Genomic DNA, 15,309 nt, shown 5'->3' with positions numbered 1-15,309 from the left:
TATATATATATATATATATATATATATATATATATATATATATATATGTATGTACGTATGTATGTACGGATGTGTGTATCCATCTTATATCCATTAGTAGATACGATATAAAATGACAGATGTGACATTCATTTATCATAAACATACCCCGAGGAATCCCGTTAGCAGACACGATATAACATGTTGCATATAATCAATGACATGTGACTTTAATGTGTGTGTGAGTGTATGTGTGAGTGAGTGAGTGAATGTGTGTAACAAACGCTGTGCAGCAGGTCAATTTATGTGATGAACTTAGAGAAGACAGAAACAAAGCGAAGGCAAGATGTGCCCACCCTCCTAATTTGTATTTTACATTTACCAAGCCCAGCGGCAATTTTAATGTAGAACTTGGCAGGGAATTTTAGACTGTAGCGTACAGGGATGCAACATAAAACGAATGCAAAGAACCCAATTTTCGGCGAAAATACTACCTAGTAATTATTATAATAATAAATGCATAGAGTCCGTGCGCGAGCGAGTGTATACACACACACACACACACACACACACACACACAATTTGCCTCGGCTCCGAGGAGTATATTGAAAAGTGAAATTGAACTAAAAAAAAACATTAACGTTATGATTTACGAATCAGAATTCAACATCCACGATATATAATATTTATATACATATAAGTACATATGCTTATTTATAGTGTGTGTGAATACACATAATGCGCGTGTGCCAATATATGTATATTAATTGTGAGAGCAAATATATTTCACACACACACACACACACACACACATACACATGAATGAGTGTGTGTGTGTGTTCCGACAAAAATATTTAATGCAAACAATATGAAACTCATTTAATGTAGTGGATTGGTTGAGTCTCATTTTTTCTATTTCATGTTTACATGGGTATAACGTTGAACAAACAGTGTTTATCTGCACGCATAAAAGCGACATACACAGATGCCATACAAAGACATGCAACATACACATATATTTACACAAAGATTATATATATATATATATATATATATATATATATATAATATACATGCAAAGTATCAAACAGATATATTAAATATGAAATAGAAAATATGCAATATAATTATGGTTTGGTGCATAGTGTCGTAGAGACTGGTTTAGTTGTAAGGTAAATGAAATGTGGGGGAAATCTTCACAAGGCATCTTTTCCTACCTGACATTGAAGAGGGAAGAAAAAACATGACTGCGTTGACGAAGAAGACATACATGGAAGAAGACCCATTGAGAGTTCATCGTAGCAAAATGTAAAGCTGTGATTCGAACAACATAGCCGAAGGTGGTGGTGGTGGTGATGATGGTGGTAGTACAATGATGGCAGTGGCGGTGGGAACCGTGGTGGTGATGATAGTGGCGTCGATAGTGGTGGTGGTAACAGCTGTGATGGCGGTGACGATGGTTAATTGTTGTGTGTGAGACAGAGAGAGAGAGAGAGATGGACAATGCAAACTGTATTTCAAAACAAAAATCCCTAATTGCAGGATTATTTTTATCGTTGTTGCTCAGGTTATTAACAACAGTGATTATCAAATATCAATGACATCCTGCATAAAATGTCTTATACGTTTGTCCGTGTATATGTGTGGCTGAATGTGTAATAAATAGGAATACAAACAGCAACAGAAAAGCGAGTGGTCACTATTGGAAAAACAGAGCGAGAGCGACAGAAAGAGGGAGGCAAGGAGATCAGCCAGACCATCACAACCAGTCATAGTAACAGTAGTAGTAAGAGCAGCAGCAGCTTAGGTGACACCTCACCTAACAGCTGGAAGAGAGAAAGAGATAATGGGGAGGTGTGAATTGAGGTGATTACAGTAGGCAACTAGTGTGTGTGTGTGTGTGTGTGTGTGTGTGTGTGTGAGGAAAGGAGAATGAAAGCATGTAATAATGCTTATACAATAATTCGAAGAAAAGGCTTTATTTCACTCCATCCCAAAACTCTGAGTTTCCTCAGTTTGTAACACCTTCCTCAAAGAGAGAGACAGAAAGAGTGATGTGTAATGAATAGTTATGATGTGGAGAAAATAGTATGCGTATAGAGATAGAGAAATTCGCAAACGAAAATGAAGTACTCAATAAGTGAAGCGGAGTTATGTATATTCTATTAGAAGCTGAAGCTTCTCGAATTATTTTATGTTGCCGATTATTGAAATAATTTTTAAAGAGAAGCGTTATGACACATACTAGCAACTGTTTTGACAACCAATCAAATCCTGATGACTAATCATATATTGATGTGTTTATGAATATTTTTGCTTGTATATTGTCACACTACCTTCCATGATCAACTGTTTAATCAGCACTGCAAAACTTAAAGTTGACAACCAAAAGTATCAGTCCAAGATGGTGGAATTGTTAAAGCTTCACGCAAGACATTTTGCAGTATTTATTTTGGCTCTCTGCTTTTTGATGACCATTCCTGTGGACCGTGCTGGTGCCAAGCTGCACTGGCTTTTACTTTTCCTTTGGACAATATGGCATGGAGAAAAATGACTTGCATGCATGGGCAACTGCTTGGTTTAGAATACCACTACCTGGCACCTTTAGTGCCTTTCACAGAGTCTACTCTATAGCAAGTATTCAGGCTAGCTTTCCAGTTTGAGAATACCTCCCAGTAGATAGGCACTACCTTTCCTCATGATGAAAAGATTCATCCTCATTACACTTCATACTGTATTCCTATTACTTACTGTCCCTTATCTCTTCCTCTCTGACTCACTCTTATTTTCGTCTCTCCTTTCCTCAACTGATATTTACTGCATCCACCTAATTCCCATCTCTAATCATATCACACTCTTTTTACACTCACCTTTTCTGTTCCTCTATCCCTATTCTCACTTTCTCTTGTACATATCCATTGTACCTTGAGGGTATGCCCCCACCACATCTGTCTCTCTTTCCAATTGTATTCACCTCTTCAGCAAGACACCTGTTCCTCATTCATACTCTCACATCTTTCAAGATTATCCCAATACACTATAAAGTGGTTGGCATTAGGAAGGGCACTTAGCTGTAGAAATCATGCCAAAGAAGACACTGGAGCTCAGCACAGCCCTTTGGCTCATTGGTTCCTCTTGACCCATCCAACACCTGCTGGCATGATAAAAGGGGTCATTAAATGATGATCACATATGCAGAGATTCTTCATTAAACTGAGCCAACTGCCCAAGCTAAGTGAATGCTGTGATTAATATTGTATGCATATACAATATTGGAAATATAGACACTGGGTGATAAACTTGATAAACAGTAACAAAATTACAGAAATTGCTGTAAACGTTTAACTATAAAAAGCCAATATAAATGTTATAAAATTAGGCTTACAGTATGTCAAGATTAAAAATGCTATAATTTGTTAATTTCATTTGCCTGTGATAGATGACAAAGAAGTTGAAAGGGAAGATATGGAAGAGATTATCATGAGTTAGTTGGGCTATTATGTTCAATGGGTTTTCCTCCCACTCAGAGAGAAGTCGGAGGTAATTGAGATAGGACTGAGTAAACAGGGGCCCATCAATTTCATTGGCAGGTTTAATACCTGCAGCAGAGTTGAGACGAACTGGCTTGGAGAGCGACTTAGTTGTTTACTTTGTTGATGCTACTTTTAGATAATGAGTTTCCTTAAGGTTCTAAGATGTTAATAATATTGCTGAATATCAGTTGCTGATCACTATTTTTTTATCTCTTCCCCGATCCACTACAATCACCCCTTCCATCTTCTAAAATGCACACAGCTACAGCAAAAAACTTGTCCTGCTCTGGTCCCTTATCTCATACTTTAACTCCACATCTCCAAGCCGCTTCCCTCAGGGATTGTAGATTTACAAGCCTCAAGGCAACTTCACTACTGCTAGTACCATGAAAAAACAGCTAGCACACACTGTAAACTGATTGCTGTTAAGAAGGCCATTGAGTCACAGAAACTATGCAAAAGTAGACATTGGAGCTCAATGCAGGCAATGGACCCATCAGATCCTGTCAAAACATCCAACCCATGCCAGCATGGAACAAGCATGTTAAATGATGAAGAAAAATGTATAAAATGATACTTCATCTGCTATTTCTTCTATTAACACTTGGTGTGTAAGGTTACTGGTTGTGTCTTCCAGCCATGTTCTGAACTCCTCTTCTCTGACATGTATTTCACCTGCCCTCTGAGGTTTACAATGAGAATACCAGTGAAGGCTCATTGGTTAGAGCATTGTGGTAAAAAAAAATGAGGGAGTGGGTTTGATTCCTGGACCAGGCTCTGTATTGTGTTCTTGAGCAAGATACTTTATTTCACATTGCTGGTCTTCCATAAAAAACAACCTTGCTTGGCATGTGCCTTGGGGGGGGGGGGTAACTTTCTAGGTGCAATCCCATGGTCATTCATGACCAGGTGTCTTGAACCCTTCAAAATTGTATTCTACCAATAGACCATCTAGAAATTCTTTTCAGAGATGGCTAGAATGATTATCTTTAGTACCTTCCATGAAGTTACTAAATTGAATATTGCAAACTTGAAGTTATAGTACTCGATGTTACTGACAGTTCCCTATCTTCACTTGTCTTCTCATAGGTCAGCCTCTTCTATGACCACAAAAACTTCATCCAAATATCTTTGTAGCTGTAATTTCTTGCAGATTACAGTTATATATTGATCCATTGACTGGACTGTGGAGATAACACTGAGTGGTAAAAATGCACTTTATTTTAGCGTAATTACACACAAGCTGGTGACCATCAGGGTGAAAAGGTGCACTAACCCAAATCAGCAGAAAGTTTGGGGACAGCAATCATCAATACAACCCAGTTCCACAAGTCGTTTAACCACTTCTTGAAGTGTTTGTTTCCTTAGCAAATGCATTTCTGGTTTTCATCATGAGTAATAAGTCTCTACCTTCAAAGTTCTTGATGCTCATATGATTTAGAATTTATATCAATATTATCTTTCAAAGAAAATGCAACAAGTTCTTATCTTATGTCCAAAACAGTTTGCTTTCTGACATCAAGCTCTTCACAAACTTGTGCTACCAAAGCACCAGCCACCAACTTTTTTGTAAGTTCCATTTTCTAACTCACAGATGCTTTTTCTTTAGATTACAACTCTCCTTAAATTGTAACACAAGTTATGTTGTGTTGCATATGTAGGTTGCTGTCATATTGTGTGCACTATGCTAACATGTTGAACCAAATGTTCTGACATAATTAAAATACAAGCTTCAAGCTAATTCAATCTGATTTTATCTTTGTTCTTAAGTGCATATTTAATTTGATAAAAATTACAGCCAGATTATATCAAAATACTTCACAATACTTTAATTCAACTAAATTATTCTAAAACGTATCAGATTCAGTAACTAAATTTTTCAGGTTTATACAATCAACTTCTCACCATGGCTTATTAGAGTGGAGCATGGAAGCAAATACAGAAGAGTATATCATATATAAGTGACCAACTGAATATGGATAGAATACAGCAATGAGTTTAAGGAGCAAATAGGTTTAAACAGTAGATAAATTAAGAGGCCAAGTAGTTAAGGATGCTGGAAAGAAGCAGAAGCAGTATATATCTTAGAGAGGGGACAGAAAAATTAGCTCCCTATTACATTATTGAGCTTACTTAATATTTGATAAATTTACCTTCTTTGGAGAGTGTATGATGCTCACCAAGAACACCTACAATATATACACTAACACTGATAGCAACTCTAACTCAAATTCCATCTGCTTTATCTAATATCCAGCTTGACAATATACAGTTTACCAGCTTAACAGAGTAAGATTTAATGAAGGTTCCCTGTATAAGAGCAGAGAAAACAGTTAGAAGGTCTCTTTGGTCTATTTTGTCAAGAACATAACAACCTCCCTAATGCAGATCTCATGATAAAATTCACCAAATACAACCAGTAAATTAATTGTTGATAAGAAAAGCATTGAGTCTTAGAAACCACACCAAAAATCAAATGTACAATGCTGTCCTGTTTATGAGAAAAATTATCTCGCTAATTTACAAGCCACAAACAAACCTTAAAAATTTAGTACAAAATTTCTTTTGATATGAAGTTGTCTTTATATCTGTATTTATATTTTTTTAAAAAAGGGAAAAAGAGAGACAGATGGAGAGGTGAGGAGAGAAGAAATGAGAATTGTCTTGTATTTACTAAAAAATTGTACACTACACTCTTGTGCTTCATGTGACACCTGCTCTAGATTGTCTTTCCAAAACACCTGTCCAATCAACAATCAAGATTTTTTTTTTTTTTTTTTTGCTAAGTCATACATCCTTATTGCAATGGAACTTAGGAACATGACCACTTCGCTTAAATAAATCCAACTACACAGGTGAATATGTCTCATAAAAAGTAAGTTGGTGAATTTCAGATACTAATTTGAAAATAATCCTGGTTTGAGGCTACAAAGGAGAATCTGGTAGAACCAGCAATTTTTACTAAAAACAAAATGTAGTATACTTGGGATTTGGATATTTGATTTTACACCCGTCCTACAGATATGATCTACTATATATTTGTGAAAAGGGCAGATGTATCACAAGCAGTTATGCAGGAAAAAGTCTTGACCTGAAAATTTACACACCTATGTTAAAAGTGCTGGGGCGTTCGCATGGCAACTCTGAGTTTGCTCAATTGAAAGGCATGGCCTCTTGGGCAAAATTCCTCACTTTTAAAATGTGGCCTGAGTAGACCCGAATGAAATCTGGTTATAATACTAGTATTTACTAAATTCTGTAAGGATAAACTTTTCAATCCTTTTACAATATAGTTTTTATTTCATTTAATGGAATCTTTCATATTACATTCACTACAGTTTTATAGTCCAATAATGCTTTAATCTCAGGAAAGAAGGGTTACATATCTTAAGTTTATTTCTTTTAAAATGGTCTTTTTTTAAAGTTGTTTTAAGTATTCAATTTTTGATTTTTAACTTTAAGATACTTTAGATTTTTGAATTGAAGAATAAAGATGCACCTGATTTTCTTTTGCAGTATTTTTATAGTTCATTTCTTTTATACTCTTTTACTTCAAGTTTTATTTTTTATTTATTTTGCTAAAAACAGTCTCTTCAATTTTGTAAGGTTTGTCTTACACTTAATTCTATGTAACTGCATTAATAACATTCGAGAATTTACAATAGTAAGGCTATGGCTTTTAAACCCCAAACTTTTACAGGTCACAGTGACACAAAGTAACCTCATGATTCACACTGGCCATGTAATTTGTGTGCTTTCAATCAATGTTAACAAATATATATGATTAGTCTAATTACAAAGAGAAGAGTCAGTGTGACTGTCAACCAAAGTTTGGGAGTTGAGGATTGTGTGAACTGATTTTACACACACATCTAATATAAGCATACATATCCATCTACACATGCTCACACACAAAGTAGACGGCCTGTTATCTTACAGATGGGACAAATAATATAGTTTCATTGAAACATGGCTATATATTAAAAAAAAAGTTAGGTGCAGGAGTGGTAAGTAGCTTGCTTACTAACCACATGGTTCTGGGTTCAGTCCTACCTTGAGCAAGTGTCTTCTACTATAGCCTTGGGCCAACCAAAGCCTTTGAGTGGATTTGGTAGACAGAAACTGAAAGAAGTCCGTCATATATATATATATATATATATATATATATATAAATATATATATATATATGTATGTATGTATGTATGTATGTATATGCTTGTGTGTCTGTGTTTGTCTCCCCAACATCGCTTGACAACTGATGGTGGTGTGTTTACATCCCCGTAACTTAGTGGTTCGGCAAAAGAAACCGATAGAATAAGTACTAGGCTTAGAAAGAATAAGTCCTGGGATCAATTTACTTGACTAAAGGTGGTGCTCCAGCATGGCCACAGTCAAATGACAAACAAAATAAAGAAATTGGAAATAAAATACACATTTACTTTTTATATCCTGGTATATATATCTATATACAATATCATACATGCATCCAAGCCCATGTACTTGACTAAAGTGGGCGCCATCTCCAATGATATATAATTTATAGTAATTGATTCATGGATCCCCTGGGCACAAGTGCTGCAGCACTCATTACATCCACCTACCTTAACCCTTTAGCATTTAAACTGACCATATCAGGCCCAAATATTCTATTTTATGTCCAAACTGGTCAGATCCAGCCTCTCACACCTACTCTACAATGTCATTCTAAAAATAAACAATTACATCAATACTTCAAAGCTGCAAGATAACGCATGATTAATTCAAAACAATGTGAATAAATACGCGTTACATTTGACAGAGTAGTCTGATTATTAAAAGGTTAAAATAGCACAGCTCATTACTAGAGCATGCATTCCGCATCAAATTGGTAAAGCCCACCCTTCATCAAGCTTAACTACAGCAGACATCTTCCAAAGGAGAAAGAGAAATAAAGATTGCAGAAACACTGACTGGTATTTATTTATCAACACCAAAGGATAAAAAAGCAAAATCCATCTCAGCTGGATTTGAGCTCAAAGTGAAAAGGGCCAAATGAAATACCCTAAGGTATTTTTATCTGACACTAATGACTTTACCAATTTGTGTGTGTGTGTGTGTGTGTGTGTGTGTGTGTGTGTGTGTGTGTAATATATAAATCAGAGAGAAAGGGTGAGAGAGAGAGCATGCAAGAAAACCTGACCAATAAGCTCCATATATGTAGAGGGACACACATACACACGCACACGCACACACACACACACACACACACACACACACACACACACACACACTTATGTTGCTTAATGCTGGAAGAATGAGAAAGGAATGCTCAAAATCCTCTGTGGTAGAGGATATGTATTCATTATTATTATTATTATTATTAAAACTGAAGCCGAGAGCATGCCATTGTGATCTTCTAAGCTCTCAGCTTCAATTTTAACATATATATGTCCATTTGTCCATGTTAGCATGGGTTTTAGCAGAATGTATCAGTGAGGCATTGTTTTACAGCCAGATGCCCTTCCTTTCGCAAACAGCTGTTTTACAAGTCAGAGATCTCTGATTTGAAACGTCTTTGGAAGGCACAAAGTTGGTGGATGATATATTGATGTGAGAAATGACAATAGCTTGTAGCTCACATTATTTGGAGTAGAGAAGTTAAATACACATACACACATGAACGCATGTATACGTGTGTATATTATGCCCAGCCCATGCCAGCATGAAATATGGACATTAAATGACGATTGCAACAAGTTTCTGTTGACCGAATCCATTCACAAGGCCCAAATCGTCATGTAGTAAGACTGAACCAAAAACCATGTGAGTGGGAATGAACTTCATAACCACACATCCATGCCTACGCCTATATATGCGGAGGGAAAGGCGGCGAGGTGGCTGAGACGTTAGCACGCCGGGTAAAATGCTTAGCGGCATTTCGCCCGTCTCCACGTTCCGAGTTCAAATTCCGCCAAAGCTAACTTTGCCCCTCATCCCCTCGGGGTCGATAAATTAAGCACCAGTTGCGTACTGGAGTCGATCTAATCGACTGCCCCCACCCCACTTCCCAAAAATTTCGGGCCTTGTACCTAGAGTAAAAAAGTATATATCTGGAAGGAGAAAAAGAGTGGGGAGGAGCTGTGACAAGACGATATGACATCTCCCACATGTGGTCGCTGAATATGCTAGAAGCAGCAGTCAATTCACCCACCAGTTCATACCCTACTGTATTAAGTGGAGGGAGCAGCACGCTAGATAATATAGTCATAGGTAAAAAAAAAAAATACTTAACACGAGACGACCACGGATGGAAAGCTTTATAATTATAGGCCTTACTCGACACAAGAAAAAAATGCAAATGAAATAAACACAAACATTAATAATAACAGCCCTAAATGCATTTAATAATTCGCATTACAATATTCGCAATCATCTCATGATGCGCGCGCGTTTCTTTGTTTACTTAATAGGAGCACCTGTTCTCTGTCCAGTATACATATAAATGTCTGTGAGAGTCATATATATATATAACTAGGCCAACTGGTAAATCCATGCCATGCAAGATAATTTACATTCCCTTTAAATGCATATGCAGAACAGTATATATATATATATATATATATATATATATATATATATATATATAAAGATAACGCAATCAAACATTCTTTATGTATAATGAAAACTATGTCTGTAAATGGATAGATATCACATACACACACATCGTGTAAATGGAAAAAGGTACCTAATGAGCACTGTATATTAATGATTAGTGACATTTTAAAATATACTTTTTTGCAAATCCCACTTCTACAATGCCAAATGACACACACTCACACACACACACAATGTATCTCGCTAGTTTCAGTCAAGCAAATCGACCCCAGGACATGTTTTTTTTAAACACTAGAACTTATTCTATCGGTCTCTTTTGCTAAACCGCTAATTTACGGGGTCGAGAACACACCAACACTGGTTGTCAAGCGATGGAGGGGGGAGACAAATACTGACATATATAGATATAAACGACGGGCTTCTTTCAGTTTCCATATACCAAATCCACTCACAAGGCTTTGGTTAGGTGCCACGCAGTGGGACTGAACTCGGAACCATGTAATTGGGGAGCAAGTTTCTTACCACACAACCACGCCTGCGCCTATGATGATAATTGAAGAATGGTGGTAGTCCTATGTATGTATGATTGTACGTATGTAGCACTATGTATGTACGTACGTTTTTAACACTAACCCCTTTTTATCATTAACACATCTTTATAACTATCTCACCACTACCTGTAACAACATATGCATGGTAGATGAACGCACATGATCCTAAGACAATTTAATCACAGAGTGCACGACGCTTCAACAGGTAGTTGGTGCTATGGCTATGCCGTTGTGAGCTAAACACTTGGAAGAATTGGGCCTCAAATCACAAAAATTTAATATCTATTGTTTACAATTTATCTGTAAGGTAGACAGGCAGGCAGGCAGGCACAGAGAGAGAGAGAACGGAGGGGAACAAAGAGAGATCCATATTTGCATCATCTTTGCATTAAAGAAACCGGAAAGGTTGAAGAAACTGTTTGAGAAGTCAGTAGGTTTGACATGGTGGAGAAAGTGACGGTCGTGTTTAAGAGCTGCACGAAGACAAAATAGTTTGTAGACATCAATAAAAAAAAAAAACTCGGTGTATACGTGTGGATATGCAAACGTGCATCCTATATTTTACTTGTTTCCGTCATTAGACTGCGGACATTCTGGGGCAACACCTTGAAGAATTTTTAGTCGAAATCATCAACCTGATACTGATTCTACCAGACTCATGCCGAACTGTTAAATAACAGGGACGTAAACAAACCAACACCGGTGGTCAAGCGGCGATGGACACACAAATACACACAAGACGCGCTTCTTTCCGTTTCTCTCTACCAAATCCACTCATAAAGGCTTTGGTCGGCCCGAGGTTATAGTAGACATTTGCCCAGGGTACAACGCAGAGGGACTGAACCCGGGAAATGGTTAGGAAGCAAACTTCTTACCATACAGCCATGTGTGTGTGTGTGTGTGTGTGTGTGTGTGTGTGTGTGTGTGTGTGTGAAGAACTATATCATATGGTGAAACTATAGTTCCTTTATTAAAACAAATAGAGATGTTAAAATAGAATTATCCGCTCTGTATTCGTCAATATATCGCGTATTGAAGCCGCTTTAGAGTTTTACTTCCTTGATCACGAAATCAAGTGCTTCTTTATCAATCTCTGTGTGTGTGGGGGGGGGGTTAAAGATTTCAATAAAAAGGGTGTTACATATGATATTTAGATGCGCGCTAGTGTGTGTGTGTGTGTGTGTATAGATATGTACGTACGTACGTATATCATAGGAAAAGGTACGGGGTTGTAGTGATTGTGAGAAGAGATAGCGATGTTGTTGCGATAACACATCTCTCCCGATAAAGAAAGCAGCTGCAGCGACTACTACTACATTCCTTCATTTGGCCAATGGTGTTTGGAAGGAAATGAACAGTGGAGGGCGAGACGGGGAGATGAATTATATTACGTGAGAGAAAGAGAGAGAGAAATAGAAGAAAAATGAAAATCCAGGTCAGATTAAAAGAGAAAGGGAAGAAGGCATGTAAAGACAGAACAAACGAAATGTAGTGAGTGATAGTAGTATTACATCTGTATTTGAACATTTAACATAGAAGTCACGGTGTGTGTTACCTTCTAGGATCAGATAAAATACAAGTGGTGGGGAATTAGAAATGATAGAAGCATATTTTGAGAAGAGAGATTGAGGAAACGAAAGCCGGATAATAGATGAGCGCGTATAAATATATGTACATGCACGCGCACACACACGTACTATATATATATATATATATATATATATATATATATATATGAAGATGAAAGATGGAGGGGTTTGGAGCGACTGACTGGTGTCATTTATTAACTCAGCACTTAATCGGAGAAAAAGAGGGACAAGTCAAATCGAACATTCCAAAGAGAACCAAGTGTGCAAGAAGGCCCTTAGAGTTAGTCCCACCGACTTTCTCATTACTAAATCATGAAACAAAGATCTGAAGAAATCAGGAACAAGGTTGATGTCATCATTAGCAGTGCTTAGTGATTTGTTAATTATAAGATGATGGTGGTGGTAGTGCTGGCACCGGTAGCAGCGGTGGTGGAGGTGGTGGAATAGTAGTACACCGAGTGGTGATGGATAAAGTGCATTATGGTGTTTAGTTACATCCCTTTACACCTTCCAGCGAGCGAGGGGGAAGAGAGGTCGATAATAAAACATCATCATTGAGAAATTGTTATTTCATTAGTGTTAACATGTTTAATGCAGTGAGCATTAAAAAGCTAACAAGGAATAATTTTGTGGTGGAGAAAAATGAAAACAATATTAGTCAATGATCGTCAATGGCAAATATTCTATTAGAGTATAGGAGACAACTCGGGAATGTTTTTATCTAATTATGACCTCATCAGCAGTGTAGATTTCGCTGTACTTGCTGAAGTAGTGTTGAAAAAAAAAATCACTAAGTAAATGTCTCAGCAAAATAGAATTCTGCCTTAACAACTGCCATTTACTCCCTCTGTCTCAATGATTATTTCTCTCCAACATCCTGCACCTCTTGTGTATCTGTTTTTTACTCTTCTTCTCTCTCTACACGCAATGTAAAGCAAGGTTGGAGAATTCAACCAACAAACCAACATATGTCAGCTGTTATTGTATAGAGATTGTAAGGATGATGTATTGGGAGAATCAATACTAACAAAGTAGTTGGAACTGATATCACACTGTATTTCAGCTGAAACTAACGTTGTCCATCATTCACTGCTCTAGACTAGTACTATACTAACCCCAAAAGGATGAAAGGCAATGTTGACCATGGTGGGATTTGAACACAAAGTGCAGAAATTCCAAACTTAACTAGTTCTTTCATTAACAGAGGGTCACAATATTGTGAGAATAGTCAATCTGAACTGAACTTCAATATGTAACTGGTACATTCTTTTTAGTAAATCCTGGGCAATTGAACAGTGAAGTCATCACAGATAGCATTTGACTCAAAATATTAAATGAAAACTGTAAGGTATTTAGTCCAGCTAAATACTCCACTGCTTCTATAGCAATAGTTTCTTACTGTCACCATAAATGATCACAGTGCTTAAGTAGTAATAAATTTATCAAATTCAGGAGAAAAGTCAAAGATGACCACCAGCAGGATTTGAACTCAAAACATAGAAGGCAAGTAACTAATTACTAAGAAGTATTCTATCCATCATAAATAACTATGTCAAGCTCGATAATAATAATTATCCTTTCTACTACAGGCACAAAACCTGAAATTTTGAGGGAGGGGACTAGTTGATTACAGCAACCTTAGTGTTCAACTGGTACTTATTTATCATTGACCCCGAAAGGATGAAAAGCAAAGTTGACCTCAGTGGAATTTGAACTCAATGTAAAAATGGAAGAAATGTCACTAAGCATTTTGCCCAGTGTGCTAACAATTCTGCCAGCTCACCACTTTATGATAATAATTAGAGCTGGCAGCATAGTTAGCATGTCAGACAAAACGCTTAGTGGCATTTCATTCGTTATGTTTTGAGTTCAATTTCCACCAAGGTCAACTTTACTTTTTATCCTTTCAAGGTGGATAAATAGCTACCAGTTGAATACAAGTGTTGGTGTAATCAATTCCTTCCTACCCACAAAATTTCAGGCCTTGTACCAACAGTAGAAAGGATTATTGTTATAATTTTTTCAACTATTATTTCAAATTTTGACACAAGACCAGCAATTTTAGGGAAATGGTGATTAGTCAGTGACATTAACGCCAATTCTTAACTGGTACATTATTTTATTGAGAGCAAAAAGATGAGAGGCAAAACTGCCCTATGTGGAATTTGAACTTAGAACATCAAGAGCCAGAAACATCTGCAGAATTCTGCCAGCTCACCACCCTCATAATAATAATAATCTCTAACATAGGTACAAGGCCAGTGGTGGAGAAGGGAAGAGTTTAATTGAATTTAGCAACCCCAACACATATCGAAGCCAAGAGGAGAAAGGCAAAGTACATTTCATTCAGATTTGAATTCATAACTTAAAGAATTGGAACAAATACTGTAAAGTATTTTGTTTGGTGCTCTAATGATTCTAGCAATTAATTTCTAATTTGGGCACAAAACTAAATATTTAGTGGGAGACATAGAGCTGATTAAATTGACTTTAGTACTCAACTTGTACTTTCTGTTAACAACCCCAGAAGTACAATGTGCAAAAGGTCAATTCCAATGGAATTTTTAATATTGAATGTAAGATTCTCTTAGCCTTTCAACTTAGCAAGTACTTCTAATTTATGAACAAAGCACAAAACCCCTAGTACTTGATAGGTACTTTATCTTATTGGCCCCCAAGAGAATGAAAGGTGAAGCTGATCTTTGTTGGATTTGAACAAGGAACATAAAATCAGAAGAAAAACAGCAAGGAATATTTCTATTTTTGAGCTGCTTCAATGATCTGGCCTGCTTGCTACCCTTAATAATAATGATAATAATAATCCTTTCTATTATAGGCACAAGGCCTGAAATTTTGAACGGGGATAGTCTATTACATTGATCTCCATGTTCAACTGGGACTTAATTTATCGACCCCCAAAGGACGAAAGGCAAAGTCGACCTCGGCAGAATTTGAACTCAGAATGTAAAGACAGGTAAAATACTGCTAAGCATTTCGCCTGGCACACTCACTACTCAGCCAGCTCACTGCCTTTAATAATAATCCTTTCTATAAGCACAAGGC

The 15,309-nt window shown here is 36.8% G+C and overlaps 1 protein-coding gene across 6 annotated transcripts in view; it reads right to left on the bottom strand.

Annotated features, from left to right (window-relative positions):
• The window catches only part of LOC106874006 (focal adhesion kinase 1), a 242,624-nt gene that overhangs the window by 158,690 nt on the left and 68,625 nt on the right, over window positions 1–15,309 (bottom strand). The window contains exon 1 of one of the 6 annotated variants that reach the window (XM_014921563.2): window positions 1,197–1,690. The exons of 4 other annotated variants lie outside the window; for them this stretch is intronic. In XM_014921563.2, the coding sequence (XP_014777049.1) occupies window positions 1,197–1,265 (69 nt within the window). In that variant the 5' untranslated portion in view covers window positions 1,266–1,690. Of the gene's footprint in view, window positions 1–1,196; window positions 1,691–15,309 lie in introns of those variants that run through there. One more of the 6 variants, XM_052970232.1, reaches the window with a different exon arrangement.

This window comes from Octopus bimaculoides, chromosome 8 (assembly GCF_001194135.2).
Source record: "Octopus bimaculoides isolate UCB-OBI-ISO-001 chromosome 8, ASM119413v2, whole genome shotgun sequence".
Classification (NCBI taxonomy): Eukaryota; Metazoa; Mollusca; class Cephalopoda; order Octopoda; family Octopodidae; genus Octopus; species Octopus bimaculoides.
This window is presented reverse-complemented; position numbering and strand designations above follow the sequence as displayed.